Source organism: Rattus rattus, chromosome 4, assembly GCF_011064425.1.
Source record: "Rattus rattus isolate New Zealand chromosome 4, Rrattus_CSIRO_v1, whole genome shotgun sequence".
Classification (NCBI taxonomy): Eukaryota; Metazoa; Chordata; class Mammalia; order Rodentia; family Muridae; genus Rattus; species Rattus rattus.
Genome location: NC_046157.1, coordinates 16017105 through 16032770, shown reverse-complemented (window position 1 = coordinate 16032770; position 15666 = coordinate 16017105). Strand labels below are relative to the sequence as shown.

General features: G+C 44.2%; 1 protein-coding gene across 1 annotated transcript in view; it reads left to right on the top strand.

The window, feature by feature from the left end:
• Acap2 (ArfGAP with coiled-coil, ankyrin repeat and PH domains 2) overlaps positions 1–15666 on the top strand; it is a 107891-nt gene that overhangs the window by 81465 nt on the left and 10760 nt on the right. Inside the window, exons 11-19 of the mRNA XM_032900071.1 lie at positions 524–575; positions 2675–2775; positions 3879–3984; positions 9357–9565; positions 9899–9968; positions 11341–11432; positions 12208–12368; positions 13287–13379; positions 14686–14873. Coding sequence (XP_032755962.1) covers positions 524–575; positions 2675–2775; positions 3879–3984; positions 9357–9565; positions 9899–9968; positions 11341–11432; positions 12208–12368; positions 13287–13379; positions 14686–14873 — 1072 coding nt within the window. The remainder of the gene's footprint in view (positions 1–523; positions 576–2674; positions 2776–3878; positions 3985–9356; positions 9566–9898; positions 9969–11340; positions 11433–12207; positions 12369–13286; positions 13380–14685; positions 14874–15666) is intronic.

The following is a 15666-nucleotide window of genomic DNA, read 5'->3' as shown; positions in this document are numbered from 1 at the left end:
TGTGGTGACATTACTTTCCTGAGAAGTATTTTGAAATGAAGTTTGTGATCATCTCCTCTTTGATAGAGTTCAAAGTATTAGTCTCTCGTTTTGCTGATCAAGTCAAACATTTGCTGAACTTCTGAAGGTTTGAAAGTAAATTACCATTTATCTTAATGTTTTACTTTTATAATTGGTCATTTTATTCACAGTGCTGTTTTCTATATCATCAATGTTGATATTTGAGGAAAAAGATTGTAATTATTTTGAACACCTCAAAAATAAAACTATCATGTTTGAACCTTAAAGACAGTTTTATGGTCTTAGCAGGGAAAAATAGAAGCTTTTGTGATGATATAAAGTTATGACATAAAATGAACCCAAACAGCGAGTCCACCTCCCTAACCCGTGAGGTTAAGATGTGTATTCCGAGCTTTCAGTAGTTAGACACCTCAGTCGTGACAGCACAGTGGTTCTCCAAACGTCCCCAGCTCAGAGTAACCAACCGCACGTGTGTGATCTTCACTGTCTCCTCTCTGTCTAGACGCTGGTTCTCCATACAGAACAATCAGCTGGTTTACCAGAAAAAGTTTAAGGTAGGTGCTTTGTTAAGCAGTAAAGCAGAAAGCTGGTGAGTTCTGGTTTTAGCTCTTTGTTTCTGTGAACACTGAAGTCCATAAATATCCACATGCAAAACTCTTGAAGTGACTGCTTTCTGGTTTTATGTTTGGGTTTATATTACAAGTGGAGTGGGAGCTGGTGACCCTCGAACTTTCATAGTGATTTGAATTCTAAATTCTTTTTTCAAAAAAGATTCATTTTCATCTGTGTGTACACGTGTGTCTGACTGCAGGTTTGTACGTGCGGCTGCAGTTTCCCCCAGAGGCACCAGATTATTATTTTAAGGCACAGTCTGCCTCTGCACCCCTGGCAGGCCTGGAACTCACTGTCTATGCTGGCCCGGCCTCATTCAGAGATCTGGCAGCCTCTGCCTCCAGAATGTAGGACTAAGGCCTGCGTCACCGAGCCCTGTGTGTGTCATTGTCATGTTTTAATTATGTGTACGTATGTATCTCTGCATGTGCATGCAGGTGCTCACAGAGACCTGACTGGGCGTCACAGATGGTTGTGGGGCGCCTGATGTGATGCCGTGAGCCGGCCCTGGTCCTCAGTGCACTCAGTGCCCTTCCAGGTGGAGCCATTTTTTTTAGTTCTCCAATCATGAATTCTTTTCAAACATTTTTTTTCTTTTTACTTCTTTGAATGTGTAGGAGTATTTTGCCTTCATGTATGTCTATGTATCATGTATACAGTGTCCACAAAGGCCAGAAGTGGCCCTCCGATCCCCTAAAACTGGATTTACAGATGCTGGTAATCAAACCTGGGTCCTCCGAAGGAGCAGCTCGTGCCCCTAACTGCTGCGATATCTCTCCACCCCTTTTCATTAGGACTTTATTTTTATTCTGAATTATGACATGTATTTGTGTGTCTTGAGTGTAGATTTGCACACTCGCGTGCAGTTCCTGTGGAGGTCAGAAGAGGGCAGGCATCAGGTCTGCTGGAATTGAATGGGTAGCTGGGGGCTGTGAGAACCAAACCTGTCTGCTGCAAGGGCTGCGCCCTTAGCCACTGAGCCGTCTTCCCCGCTCCAATGTGAAATTTTAATTCCTAGACTGGAGATGTTTTGTGTAGCAAGATTATTCCCTTTATTTTACTAATTCCATTGGTTAGTCCTGCGGCAGGGGTAACCTGATGTCCTATGGTACTATTCTGAGGCTGCAGACAGTAAGTCTTTCGTACACATTATCTAAGGTCAGGTGGTGACAGTATAGAACACCTTAAAGTGACATAAATCAAAATACATATGTTAATAAGGTAAACGGGAACCCTGCACTCTGTTACTGCTGTGCTTGTGTTTGTGTTTGCTGGAGCCTTACTCCAAGGAAGGGATTTTATGTACTGGAGAGCTGTACCAGGACGGCTTGTAAGAATGCTGGACACTGAGATGGCACATTTGTTACTGCTAGCTTGCTTTGCATAGTTAGCCTTGGAGCCGTGGTCTGAGCCAGAGACAGCGGGTACCCAGCACTTGTGAGACGGCGGGTACCCAGCACTTGTGAGGTGGTGGGTACCCACCACTTGTGAGACGGCAGGTACCCAGCACTTGTGAGGTGGCAGGCACCCACTTGTGAGATGGCTGCAGTAAGCACAGGCTCAAGTTGCCCTGGGTGCTTTCTTCTGATTTTTGTACTGGTATTTTAATTAGAAAACGATAAAATCTTTTATCTTTCTTGTAAGAATTTTAAGAAGACTGTATCAATATCTTGTTTCTCTCTGGGCTGTTGAACACAGGTTTCATGGAAGGTTTCTCCTTGGGAGAGGAAGTAGCTTGTGGTGTAGTGGGCATGAGTGGGCAGAGGACGGACAAGGAGAGGCCTGAGTACTTACACGTGCCCGCTGCAGGCCGGTCCCTTCTGTAAATGATTGCACACAATTTACATACAGATTTTGATAAGACAGATTAACCGAATGATGTGGAGTCGCCTCCCTTAGCTGCATAACCTCTGCACAGCGACGGGAGAATAAAATGGAGATCCTTTAGAGTCCGTCTCCGGGACTGTGCTTGAAGTTTGTGGTTGCTGCCGGTGGTGCAGAAGGCTGAGCTGGTGACCCTGGGTCCGTCTCTTTGCTGCAGGACAGCCCCACTGTGGTGGTGGAAGACCTCAGGCTCTGCACAGTGAAGCACTGCGAAGACATCGAGCGGCGGTTCTGCTTTGAGGTCGTCTCCCCCACAAAGTAAGACGTTGGCAAGAATTTGAGAACTTTTTATGTTTCTGTGAGAAACCCGATTTACAGTTTCAGTGCAATAGAATTAATGTTTTGAACATGACTTCCAGTAGCAAATACAGATGTTCTATCCGTGTTTATCCGGCTTTTCTTCGTGAGTCGTCTTCTTTGAAACCTGCAGGGTTTACTTATTTACTCAGTGGGCTGTGAGCTGTTAGGCAGGCACCGAGTACTGAGCTCTGCCCCTCTGTAAGCATCATTTATGTGCCCTTTTAAACTGGTAAGTTTTACCGTTTATATCCTGATGGATAGCAAGACCTGAACTTGTCATTCTCCTGTGTCAGCCTCTTGAGTAGCTGGGATTACAAGTCTGTAGCACCAAGCCTGGTCCATGGGAAACTTTTGTGATATTATGTTGAATTGAGAGCATATGACAAATGGGATTTATACCCATTTTTTAAAAGGAATGTTCTGCTTACGTTTGTGGGGAGAGACGGGGAGAAAATGTGAGAGAACACATACACTTACATATACACATACACACTCACATGCGTAGCACATGTGTATGCACACACACCCTTTGCCAGCGTTTCCTTACACAGTCCAGTCTGCTCTGTCATAGCCCAGGCAGGCCTGGAACCCAGCACTCCAGCCCTGAGACGCAGAGGTCCAGGTGTGCCACTGCATTCGGATCATTTATAATGTTTAAGTTTTGGGATAGGTAATTTGTTTTTAAGAGGTAATGTTTTTATTTATACCTTGATTTTGTCACAATCATACTTGCCTAAAAGATAGATGAACGTTGAAACCCTTCTTTCAACTAAGTGACTTTTTGCTAAAAATTATTACGGGGCAGCTCGAGAGCTGGCTCATGGGTTAAGAGCACGAGCCGCTCTTCCCAAGGACCAGAGTTCACGTCCAGAACACACGGTGGTGGCACACCTGTCGGTGACTGCAGGCCTGGGGTCTACACCGTCTTCCGGCCTTCAGGGATGTCCATACACAGTGGTGCACAGGCTTACATTCACAGACACCAGTACACATAGTGAGAGAAGCGTGCGGATTTCCCCTTGTGATTTATTGTCTGACAAAATGATGCTGTTTCCTTTTAGAAGTTGCATGCTCCAGGCAGATTCCGAAAAGCTTCGCCAGGCCTGGATTAAGGCTGTTCAGACCAGTATTGCAACTGCTTACAGAGAGAAAGGCGATGAATCAGAGGTTAGTAGAGGCGTCGTGAGTGTTTTAGATCTCACTTGTAATGTATGGCTATGGCATCCCTTTTAAGAGAACATGATTTTATAAATGGAGATGTTTTTAGATTTCAGTTCTGTTTGTTTATCTTTCTGTGTGCCCCTCCTTTCCCTACTCACTTTTCCCATTTCTTTTTTTTTTTTTTTTCTTTTTTTCGGAGCTGAGAACCGAACCCAGGGCCTTGCGCTTACTAGGCAAGCGCTGTACCACTGAGCTAAATCCCCAACCCCACTTTTCCCATTTCTTACATCCTCTCTTTTATTCTTCCTTTCTTGATTGTTCATGTAGCACAGGCTGACGTGGGACTCACTGTGTAGTGAAGGTGACATTGAACTTGTGACCCTCCTGTTTGTGCCTCCTGAAGGCTGGGATTACAGGCGTTCACTTCCACACTGGATTTCAGGCTGTGTTTGAGATCGAGTGCTTGTGCATGCTAGACAAGCACTCTTCTACCTGAACTGCATCTCCAGCCCTTACCTACTGTTCTCTGTTGGTATCTAGATATATCTTTATTGTAATATTTGAGTGTGTATTCCAGATTGAAATAAAGTGTTCCCATGCTAGCGGTTTTTCTCCTGAATATTTTGATTTTCTTTTGGTCAATAGTGAGTACTTTGTGAGTTTAGTTTTAAATCAATACTAAATAAAAGTTAAAAAAAAAAAAAAAAAAAAAAAAAGGAAAAGCCCTGTTGTCCATGAAGAAAAGCCTTGAGGAATGGACCCATTCTTGGGTCATTAGGTTTGGGCTAAGGCATATGCTTAGTGACAGATAGCTAACAGGAGTGTTTAAAGGTTATTGTGGGCAAACCTGGGGCTCCCAGCAGATCAAACTAGAAACTTCCTAAGCAGGCATTGATGGAACAATTTGTTTTAAGCTAGTGGTTCTCAACTTTCCTAATGCTGTGACCCTTTAATACAGTTCCTTGTGTAGTTGTGACCCCTAACCTTAAAATTGTCTTTGCTGCTACTTAACTGTAATTTTGTTACTGTTATGGATCATAATGTAAATATCCATGTTTTTTGATAGTCTCAGGTGACCTGTGAAAGGGTCATTCAACTCCCAAAGAGGTTGCGACCCACAGGTTGAAAACCACTGTTCTGATCATTCTCAGAGAAGGAATTTCTTCAGTCTACAGCTTACCTGGACAGATGATGAGAACATTGGCAAAAAGACACGTTAGTGAAGAGGCCCTCAGTGTTTTCTATTACCTGAATCATCTCTGGGCCAGGTACCCCCAAACTTTCAGCGTAGTATAGCTATTACCCTGCAGCTTTCTTACACAGTCATTTTTTTAATGTTCCTTTCTTTCTGTTGACCCACATGTTTCTCCTTATTGAATTAAAAGCTTGAGGACTTCCTTCAGTAGTTTCCAGAAAGTGAGGCATTTGTGATTTCACATTCTCCAGAGCAGAGAGTTTTCATCTTTACATTTGTTTGGTAGTTTGGCTAGGTATAAAATTCTTAGGTTGGAAACAGTTATTCTTAAAAAACAGCTTTATGGGGGTTGGGGATTTAGCTCAGTGGTAGAGCGCTTGCCTAGGAAGCGCAAGGCCCTGGGTTCGGTCCCTAGCTCTGGGGGGGAAAAAAAAAAAGAAACAGCTTTATGGCTGGGCGGTGCTCCTTTAGTCCCAGCTCTCGGAAGACAGAGGCATGCAGATCTCCGTGAGTTCAAGGCTAGCCTGGTCTACACAGAAAGAGAGAGAGAGAGTTCCAGGACAGCCTGCTCTACATAGAGAAACCCTGTCCTTACCAGGGGTGGAGCCGAGGGAGACATAGCGTTACGTTGTTTCTTCTGCTCTTTTGGTTTTTAGTTTTCAGGGCCGCTTTTCTTATTACCCATCTTTCCTATTTCTTTCCTCCAACTCTCTCTCTGGAATTTCTGAACTGGTGTCATTGTTTTTCCTTGCATGTTGCCATTCTGCTGGAACCTATTTAATTTTCAAGAATTCCTTTTTGATCATTGTTTCTTGACTCTGTTATTTTCTCATGGTGGTAGTACTGAACCTTCACTTCTCATTTGCTAAGTACCATCCATGCCTAAAATGGTGTTTATTTACTTTGTCTTTGAAAGTGATCGTTTTCACGTTCTTTAGAAATCCTATACATTTTTATAATGTACATCAATCACATTCACCTGCCAGGACTTCCTCAAGCCCTCCATAGTGTCTCCGCTCCCACCTCTCTCATCTTTTCACGTTTTTGTTGTTCATCATTCTGAGTTCATTTAGTACTGCCCGTGAGTATGTGGGTGTGCGGCTGCCTCCTGAGGCATGAGCAACAACATACCATGAGCCACATCCTCACAGGAGGGAGGTTCCCTCAGCAACCGTCGCCTGCCAGTAGGTCCTCTGGAAGGGGTGGGACCTCGTGGTCTCACCTGTCATCCACGGGAGGACTTTGATTGGCTTGACCTTGTGATGCTTTCAGTGACCATGTGCCGTCCAAATCTGAGGGTTTCGCAGCTCTCCTCCCCGTCTGCCAGCTCTGATATTATCTCAGCCCTCCCTTCTCCCCTGAGCCTTGGATGGTGGGAGGTTGAATCAGATGAGCCATCCACAGTTGAGCGCTCAAAGTTGTTTATATTCTGCACCTGATCAGTTGTGAGTCTCTGCATTAACCCCTGCTCTGTGCAAAAGGAAACTTAGCGAACCAAGTTGAGAGTAGCACAAAACATGAGTCCAAGCATAAACCTTTAGAGTAGTTTGACGGTCGGCCATTTAGCAGTACAGTAAGGATGGTCTCCCCCTACGGCCTATGAACTCCCATGTTATAGGTTCCTGACCAAGCACAAAATCCCTTCTGTGGAACAGCCCTGAGATTCCTACAGAAAGGAGTTGGTGGACCCCAAACCATGACGGCACTACTGTACCTGTGGGTACATCTTTCTATCAGGTCGGTGTTGTTAGCATGCAGGGTCCAGGGCTGGATGAGGCTAGTGATGTCTCCTCTCTCCTCAGCAGCTTCTGGATTTCTGTAAGGCGACCCGCAAGGAGAGAGGCTCCTGGTCAATTGGAGGCTAATCTCTCTGTTCTGCATCCAAAGCGAGTGGTGTCTTCAGCAACCCTCTAGTTACCGTGGGTAAACAAGAGCAGTGGCCACAGCCTGTGGTATTTGTGCCTCCAGGCCCCCCTGACTCGTAGGGAGGTATCCTGAGTCATGAATTAAAAAACAAACAAACGAACAAACAAAAAACCTTTTTCTTAGGTAATCCTGTAAACAACTAGATTAAGAATTGTTTTATAAGAGGTTTTTCTTGGCTTTCTTGTAATGTGCTAATTGTTGTAAGTTGAGAGTGCACCCTGAACACATAGCTAAGATTTTGTTGAATATAAGGTTTTTTAATTTGGACTATGTGTTGAGCAAAAGCGCCTTTCCCAAAGGAAAATTCCCCGATCTCTTCCACAGGCACAAGGAATGGGCTGGGAGAAGTGGATGCTGGGCTCTTAGCACTGAACGTGTGTGCATTTGTCTCCTGCCTTTGACCTCCCAGCTGATTTCTCCTTTAGAGAAAGAGTTTCCATTCGTTCTTAGTTATGTGAGAGATAGTCCCTTACTGGCCTGGGGTTAGGGAGAGAACCCTGGGACGTCTCTGCTTCCAGAGCAAGCATGCTTTTTTTAGCTCTCAGCCTCTCTTATTGGGAACAGAAACATTAGCAAAGAAATTGGGAATGAACCAATATGCTTTAAATACTGGTACCTTTTCCATAGATGATAATTCTGTTAGTTAATTTTACATTTCAAGCATCTTCTGATAACCAGATGTATTTTAAAAAATTTTGAAATCTCAAATGTGTAGAATTTCCGCACACAGTACAGATAACTCCTTCCCCTTCACTGCTTGAGAGTAAGTTGCTAGCACTTTGCACGAGCCTAGGATGAGATCTCTTGCACAGTTGTGGTACAGACATCACAGTGGAGACGTCGTCCTTGATCCGTCTCCACCGTTCAGTCCCCAAAAACATCGTGTTTAAGGATTGCCTCAGTAATGCTCTTTACAGCAAAACTGTGTGGTAGTCCTCACGACTCCCTCAGTTGGGTGTAGTTAGGGCTTCAGGGTTAGTCTGACCTTTGACCTCAAAAGTTTTGAAAAATCACAGACTCATTATTTAGCTGGGTTTACATATTTGGGAAGAACATTGTATGTAAACACTGTGTTCTCAGGCCACCCTTTGAAGTGGCACATAGTTTTATCTGTCCCATCTTTCCATTGTGAGGCTCTTCTGACCTATGGGGAATAGGTATTTTGTGGGGGAAGTACTTTGAAATTGTAAATATTCTGTTCCTTGCCCAGTTGAATTTGAATTTGTGACAAATTTTTAGCTGCGTTCCTGTGTTCTTTTCTTTTATTCAGCGTGTCATAATCCATTATTGCCATTGTTTTTGTGTCTGAAATCGACTCACGTGTGTCCCACGCAGGCAAGCAGGTGTGTGGACCCTGTGTAGGGTCCAGCGGCCTGCACAAGGCTGTGTTCTTGAAGTGGGTGCTCTCCTTTCTCCCCTCTCACGCCTCGGGAATTCCACATCCCCATATTACATGTTTGCTCAGCCTCCCTAATGCTGTGTTGTTTTCAGAAAAGACAATCAAATTCTGTCTGCAGTGATTCTGGCTAGCATACTGGCTTGTACACGGTGGGGCGGTTCTAAGCATGAAGTCTTCAGACTGTACCTTTAGGTGCTCAAAATCAAGAGCTACATCTTGACATCTGACTGGTGATTATTGCGTGAAGCCCATTGCTTATTAAAGAGTCTTTATTATTGGTGTGTACTTACGAAAATTAGTTTTCTGCATATCGTGTTTTGTTTTTGGTTCACTATGAAATGATACATTTTATAGCGTTTTACTGTGTCATAGCATAATTCTTCTATTTATTAACTGTGGTAATTAGAGTAACTTGCTTGTAGTTAACACTCTGGGGGACTGTGGCATAGAGTACTCTCTTCCTTTTACTTGCTCCATTCTTTTGAGAGGGCTGTCCTGGGCAGCGACGGCTCAGCTTATGATCGTCCTGCCTCAGCCTGCCAAGTGCCGAGATTATAGCTTATTATTGGGTCTTAATAATAGAACGTCTCCCACCCTGCCTTTCCCTCTCTCTGCCCTCATGTCTTGTTCATGTGTTCACTGTCAGTCATCACCCAACTGTAAATGTGTGTATTTCCCCCTCCTTGGGGAAGTCTGTTCATAAAACCTCTGTGTCTCTAGTGCCTAGAATAATGCCTGTGGAAATAGATGCTTAATTTATGGGCTAGAAGCTTTTGTTTATAGTATAAAACATGCAGCAAGTTCTTACGGTCATTTACAAAAAGCAATAAAAGACCAAATAACTGTTAATTCTTTTAGAAACTGGATAAGAAATCGTCTCCATCGACAGGAAGCCTAGATTCTGGAAGTGAGTCTAAAGAGAAATTACTGAAAGGAGAAAGTGCCCTGCAGCGTGTGCAGTGTATCCCTGGCAACACCAGCTGCTGCGACTGTGGTCTCGCAGACCCCCGCTGGGCCAGCATCAACCTGGGCATTACCTTGTGTATTGAGTGCTCTGGGATTCATCGGTGGGTTCAAAGTGGAGCGTTCCTTTGGCTTAAATACTTGTTGCAAATTATTGTGGGTACTTTTGTTGTTGCTGTTTTTTGTTAGTGGGCCTTTTTCCCAGTTCCCTAATTTATTAGTTTATAGTTCCCTAATTTATTAGTTTATAGTTGCACATTTTATACAGTGGGTAATTTTAGTTTGTAACATGTTTTTGATGACTTTGGTTCATTCATTAATGACCAGAGGGTCCATCCATATTTATATGTGAGTGCCATCTGTGTGTGGGGGTAAATGCACAAAGAGTGGCTTAATCATTTCATATTAAGAATAATGCTATCTTGTTTCCTATGTAGGAGTCTCGGGGTTCATTTTTCGAAAGTGAGATCTTTAACTTTAGACACTTGGGAGCCTGAGCTCTTAAAGGTGAGATAAATATTTGCATGAAAACATTTCACGGGTGATGGTAGATCTCATGTCCCTGAGATGAGCTAACAGTGGGGAAGTCAAGACTGAAGTAGAGAAGGAGATGGCCCGGGGGAAGAGTCTGAAGAGCTCTGTAGCAGTGCACAAGGAGTGAGTGGTTGCTGGGTGGTGGGACTCAAATCCCTAGTGAGTGTGTAAGCAAGGTCAGCGAACTCCGTCAGGTAAATCTTAATATTCCTATAAAGTAGGAGTGAGGGACGTCTTAAAACCCGCCTCATTTTAATTCACTGTCCTTGAGTTGGCAGTACCTAACCTTCACCTACCTGCGTGTGATGCTCTACTGTCCGACATCCTGTCCGAGCATGGGCATAGCAGTCAGTAGTCTGTGATACACAGTGACATATAGGTAGACAGGTGATAAATGTGGCTTAATTGAGAGGTTTACTGTTACTGTTTTTAATTATGTGTATGTGTTTGAGTCTCTGTGTGGATGTGCACACAAGTGCAGGTGCCTCCAGAGGTGTGGGCTCTCTTGCTCGCTGGCTGGCTGGCTGGCTGGATGAATGGATGGCTGGCTGGCTGGCTGGCTGGCTGGCTGGATGGATGGATGGATGGATGGCTGGCTGGCTGGCTGGCTGGCTGGCTGGCTGGCTGGATGGATGGATGGATGGATGGATGGATGGATGGATGGATGGATGGATGGCTGGCTGGCTGGCTGGATGGATGGCTGGCTGGCTGGCTGGCTGGCTGGCTGGCTGGATGGATGGATGGATGGATGGATGGATGGATGGATGGCTGGATGGATGGCTGGCTGGCTGGATGCATGGATGGATGGATGGATGGATGGATGGATGGATGGATGGATGGCTGGATGAATGGCTGGATGCATGGCTGGATAGATGGCTGGATGCATGGCTGGATGCATGGCTGGATGCATGGCTGGGCTGGCTGGCTGCTGGCTGGCTGGCTGGCTAGATGGATGGATGGCTGGATGGATGGATGGATGGATGGTGCATGGATGGATGGATGGATGGATGGATGGATGGATGGATGGCTGGCTGGATGGATGGCTGACTGGATGGATGGCTGGCTGGCTGACTGGCTGGCTGGCTGGCTGGATGGATGGATGGATGGATGGATGGATGGATGGATGAATGGATGCTATCTGTTATAGGAGTTACAGTATTCTGATGAAGAACTATTTAACAAACTTTGGCCTTTGGCTCATTTTAACTTTAACCTTCCCCTGTGGAATGCACAGTTGCAGTCTGTAAAGAGGAATTAGTCGTTCCCTCTTAAAGGAATTTAAAAGTTTAACTTATTTGTAGGAGTTTGAATATTTAGCTTGTGCTTTTTTTTTCCTGCCAAATAGCTTATGTGTGAACTGGGGAACGATGTTATAAATCGTGTTTATGAAGCTAAACTGGAAAAAATGGGAGTAAAGAAACCACAGCCAGGACAAAGGTATGATTATCTTAATGTGCTGTTTCCTCAATAGTCAGAAATCCCGTGTGACTTCAAACCTTGTGGCGGAGTGTTTAGAAGTCATCACTCTGTTTCCATGTGACTGTCTGTCTGCAGTGTGCTCATTCGATCCATGTGCCTTCTGGGCAGTCAATCATTTGTAGTCTTCAGGTGACAACGAATCATAAAATCACTCTACACAGGAACCTCAAAGCTCTTTGCCATTCGGGTGGTTCCGAGTTCTGTCAGTGGTAGGCATTTAAGAGGAAGCACTCCTCAGGCCCAGGCTTTGGTGTGGTTCCTTAGCACTTATGTTAAAGGCATGGCGGCATGTCAGAGCTTGCCTGTAATCCCAGTGCTGGGGAGGCAGTTGGATCTGCTGGGCTTGCCTGCCAGCTAATCTCAATGGCTTAGACAGTTCCAGGTTCAATGAAAGGCCATATCAAAAAAAAAAAAAAAAAAAAAAGCTAGTGATTGAAGACGGTGCCTGGGGTTGAACTCTGGGCTCTTATGTGCCAGCTTACACACATGTGCACACACAAGCGTGCACACACCCCCATACAAGTAGTCTGTTCATTAATTTCTCAAAGATAAAGTTTCTACCATCTACTGTGAATTGTTTTGCATGATTTGACTTAGTTCAGCAAGTGTTAATCACACACTCTGTGCAGCTTCTGAAGACGAGAAAGGCAGACTGACTGTGAAATGAGACTTTTAGTCCTACATGTAGAAGTAGGGGCTAAATAGAACATTTTGTCTCTCTTCTGTTTCCCAGACAGGAGAAGGAGGCATATATCAGAGCAAAATATGTGGAGCGGAAATTCGTGGATAAATACTCTACATTGCTGTCACCTTCCGAGCAGGAGAAAAGGATCATCTCCAAGAGCTGTGAGGACCAGAGGCTGAGCCACACCAGAGTGTCTGTCCACACCCCAGGTATTTTACCTGTGATATTACCCTGAGCTGAAACCACTTTTTAAATCTCATGGTTATGGCCATTGTAGGGTTTTCTGTTTTTTTTTTTTTTTTTTTTTTTTTTTTTGTTTTGTTTTGTTTTGTTTTTTTTTTTTACAAATACTAGCGGCCTGTTTCTTTCTGTGCTTTCTAAGGGAAAACTGGATTTCTTTGTCTTTAAGACTGTCACCTGAGATAGTCCCGGTTTGAATTACTAGGTACAGTCTGTGCTCTGCAGAGTACAGCTGCTTCATAGCCAGGGGAGATGGGATTATAAGTTGATTACGCCTAAAGCCTGGGTATCTGGTTAACCACTGTTTTCCCTCCTATGTTCTCCCTACACTTCCCCAGTAACGTTTTTTCCTGCCCCCCCTTCTTACGGCCTGCTTTGTGCTTTGCTAACTTGCATGTCCCCAGTGGCTGCTGTAAATAGCGACGAGGCCAGGCGGGAGTCTCTGTTCTGTCCTGATGAGCTAGATTCACTCTTCTCCTACTTTGATACTTCTTCAAAACTGCGTAGTAGTAAGTACTGTCGTGGAGCATTCCCAGTCTGTGCTAGTGGTCATTGTGCGGTGTGGCCATTTCTCTAATGTTGCCATTGTCTCAGGACATCACCACAGTCATTCAGTAAATTAAGCGCCTCGCTACTCCCAGCATTTGTGGGGTAATGAGATGTGTTAGAACTCTGAAAGTTGGTTTCTTTTCAGGCCTTGTGACGTCTTTATGTTCCAATTAGCTAAGTTACCAAAGGATTAGGCTTGTAGTAAGTTCGTTGCTGGTGGCGATTAGTCCATGTTTCCATTTACCAGCTCATTTTGTAACTTGCTGCTTGTGGGAGACGTTTTCCTAAGTGACGGGAACTTTAATCTCTAGCCTTTTTTTTTTCTTTTTTAAACACAGTCAAAAGTAATGACAGTGGGATCCAGCAGTGCTCTGATGATGGACGGGAGTCTTTACCTTCCACCGTGTCAGCCAATAGCTTATACGAGCCCGGTGAGTCCTGGTGAAAGCCCGTGTTGATTGGTGGAGTTTGTCATCAGATGCATGTGGCAAATGTCAGTTCTTCTACGGTGTGTTTGCCTCTGTGTGCTCACACGAGGGCCAGAGGTCGATATCCGGGGTCGTTCCTCCGTGCTGTCCACCTTCCTGTTGGGGAGGGGAGGAAGCGTAGTTGATGTATTAGAATGTGGCTGATGCATGAGTTGTGGCCTGTGGGAGTATTGGTGTTCCCATCACCCAGTCTCCTTACCTCTGTAACTGGCCTCTCCTGGCCATCAGAATCTCAGTCCCTGACCACCACTCTGCCTCCCGTCAGATGACAAAAGGCGACATTTGTTTAGTTGAGAGGACTGGGTTTGTCTTCTCTTGTATTCATTTGAAGAACAACTCTGCTATTATATTTTCCTACATCAACTTCTCCAGTGTTTTTATTGTCCTTTCCCAAACTTTTACTATAAGATTTAGACCTACTAAAGGAAAATTTCTGAGATATTAATGGCACCAGGCAACATAAAACACAGGGGAAGGAGTTACATGTGTAGAAATGTCACAACATTTCCTGCAGCATTGCTAATTATAAGAGGAACTGTGTCTGGAATTATATTTCACAGCAGTCCCTAATAGAACACAGCAGGCATTAAGAATTTCTCAAATACTTAAAAATGTACTGGTGAGATGGCTCGGCAGGCAAAGGTCCCTGCTGCCAGTCCTTGTGACCTGAGTTCAAGCCAGAGACCCACTTGGTGGAAGGAGAGAGCCAACTCCCAGTGGTTGTCCGATGGCCTCCACACTCACATCTATCCGCCCTGAAACAAGGACACTAAATGTAATAAAATTTCTCCTACATGTCCAGTTTCAAGTCTAATTAATTGTGACTTCAGAGTGTAGATAACACTATAATGATTAGTCTGTAAGAAATAATGAATCTCTCATATGCTCATTGGTACAGATGAATAACCATTCATCATTTCTTATGTCACAATGTTGACATCATGAGCTGAAGAGTTCTCTTTCAAAATTGAGCAGCACACGCACACGCGCGCACACACACACAGAGGCACACACACGCACGCGCTCTCTCTCTCTCCCCCTCTCTCTCTCTCTCTCTCTCTCTCCCCGGAATCCTAGTCACTTACTGTCCTGAAGTTATCTCTGAGTTCATCTTCACTTTGCTTTCCAGTCACTGTCGTTCACTCCGCAGAACCCTTCCTTCTCGAAAGCTCTCTCTGTGCTTGTTACGCTATTAGCATCCTGTGGGGTGAGCACATTCTTATTACTGTATTTGTGCTTTGCTTTCCAGAAGGAGAAAGGCAAGAATCTTCTGTGTTTCTCGACTCTAAACATCTTAATCCAGGACTTCAGCTTTATAGGGCTTCGTATGAAAAAAACCTTCCCAAAATGGCCGAAGCTTTGGCTCATGGTGCAGATGTGAACTGGGCTAATTCAGATGAAAACCAAGCAACGCCACTCATTCAGGCTGTATTAGGGGTATGGATTAATGCATTCAGGCTGTATCAGGGCTGTGAATTAATGCATTCAGGCTGTATCAGGGGTATGGATTAATGCATTCAGGCTGTATCAGGGCTGTGAATTAATGCATTCAGGCTGTATTAGGGGTGTGAATCAATGCATTCAGGCTGTATTAGGGGTATGGATTAATGCATTCAGGCTGTATCAGGGGTGTGAATCAATGCATTCAGGCTGTATTAGGGGTATGGATTAATGCATTCAGGCTGTATTAGGGGTATGGATTAATGCATTCAGGCTGTATTAGGGGTGTGAATCAATACATTCAGTCTATATCAGGGGTATGAATTAATGCATTCAGTCTATATCAGGGGTGTGAATTAATGCATTCAGTCTATATCAGGGGTGTGAATTAATGCATTCAGTCTATATCAGGGGTGTGAATTAATGTATTTAGGCTGCATGAAGGGTATGAATTAATGCATTGAAGTTTTCATTGATCTGGCAAAGTAGAAAATAGCATAAATTCTAAACAAAGCTTCATTAATGTTACTGTTCTAAAGGGGTTAGAAATAAAGGATTCTCTCACTAGTGAATCCCAAGCATCATGTGGTTGTTTCTGACCTGGGAGGGGAAGTTGGAAGAGAATTCTGATGATGCCGGGGAGTAGTGTGTTTTGCTGGACTTGAAACTGTAAACAATTTTGTATTAATTAGTTCTTGGAAGAAACAAGTCTAACTTATTTCTCTGCTACTTACATACAGATGTGCTCTTTCTTGTTTGCATTTATACACTGTCATCTTCTTCCCTTCAA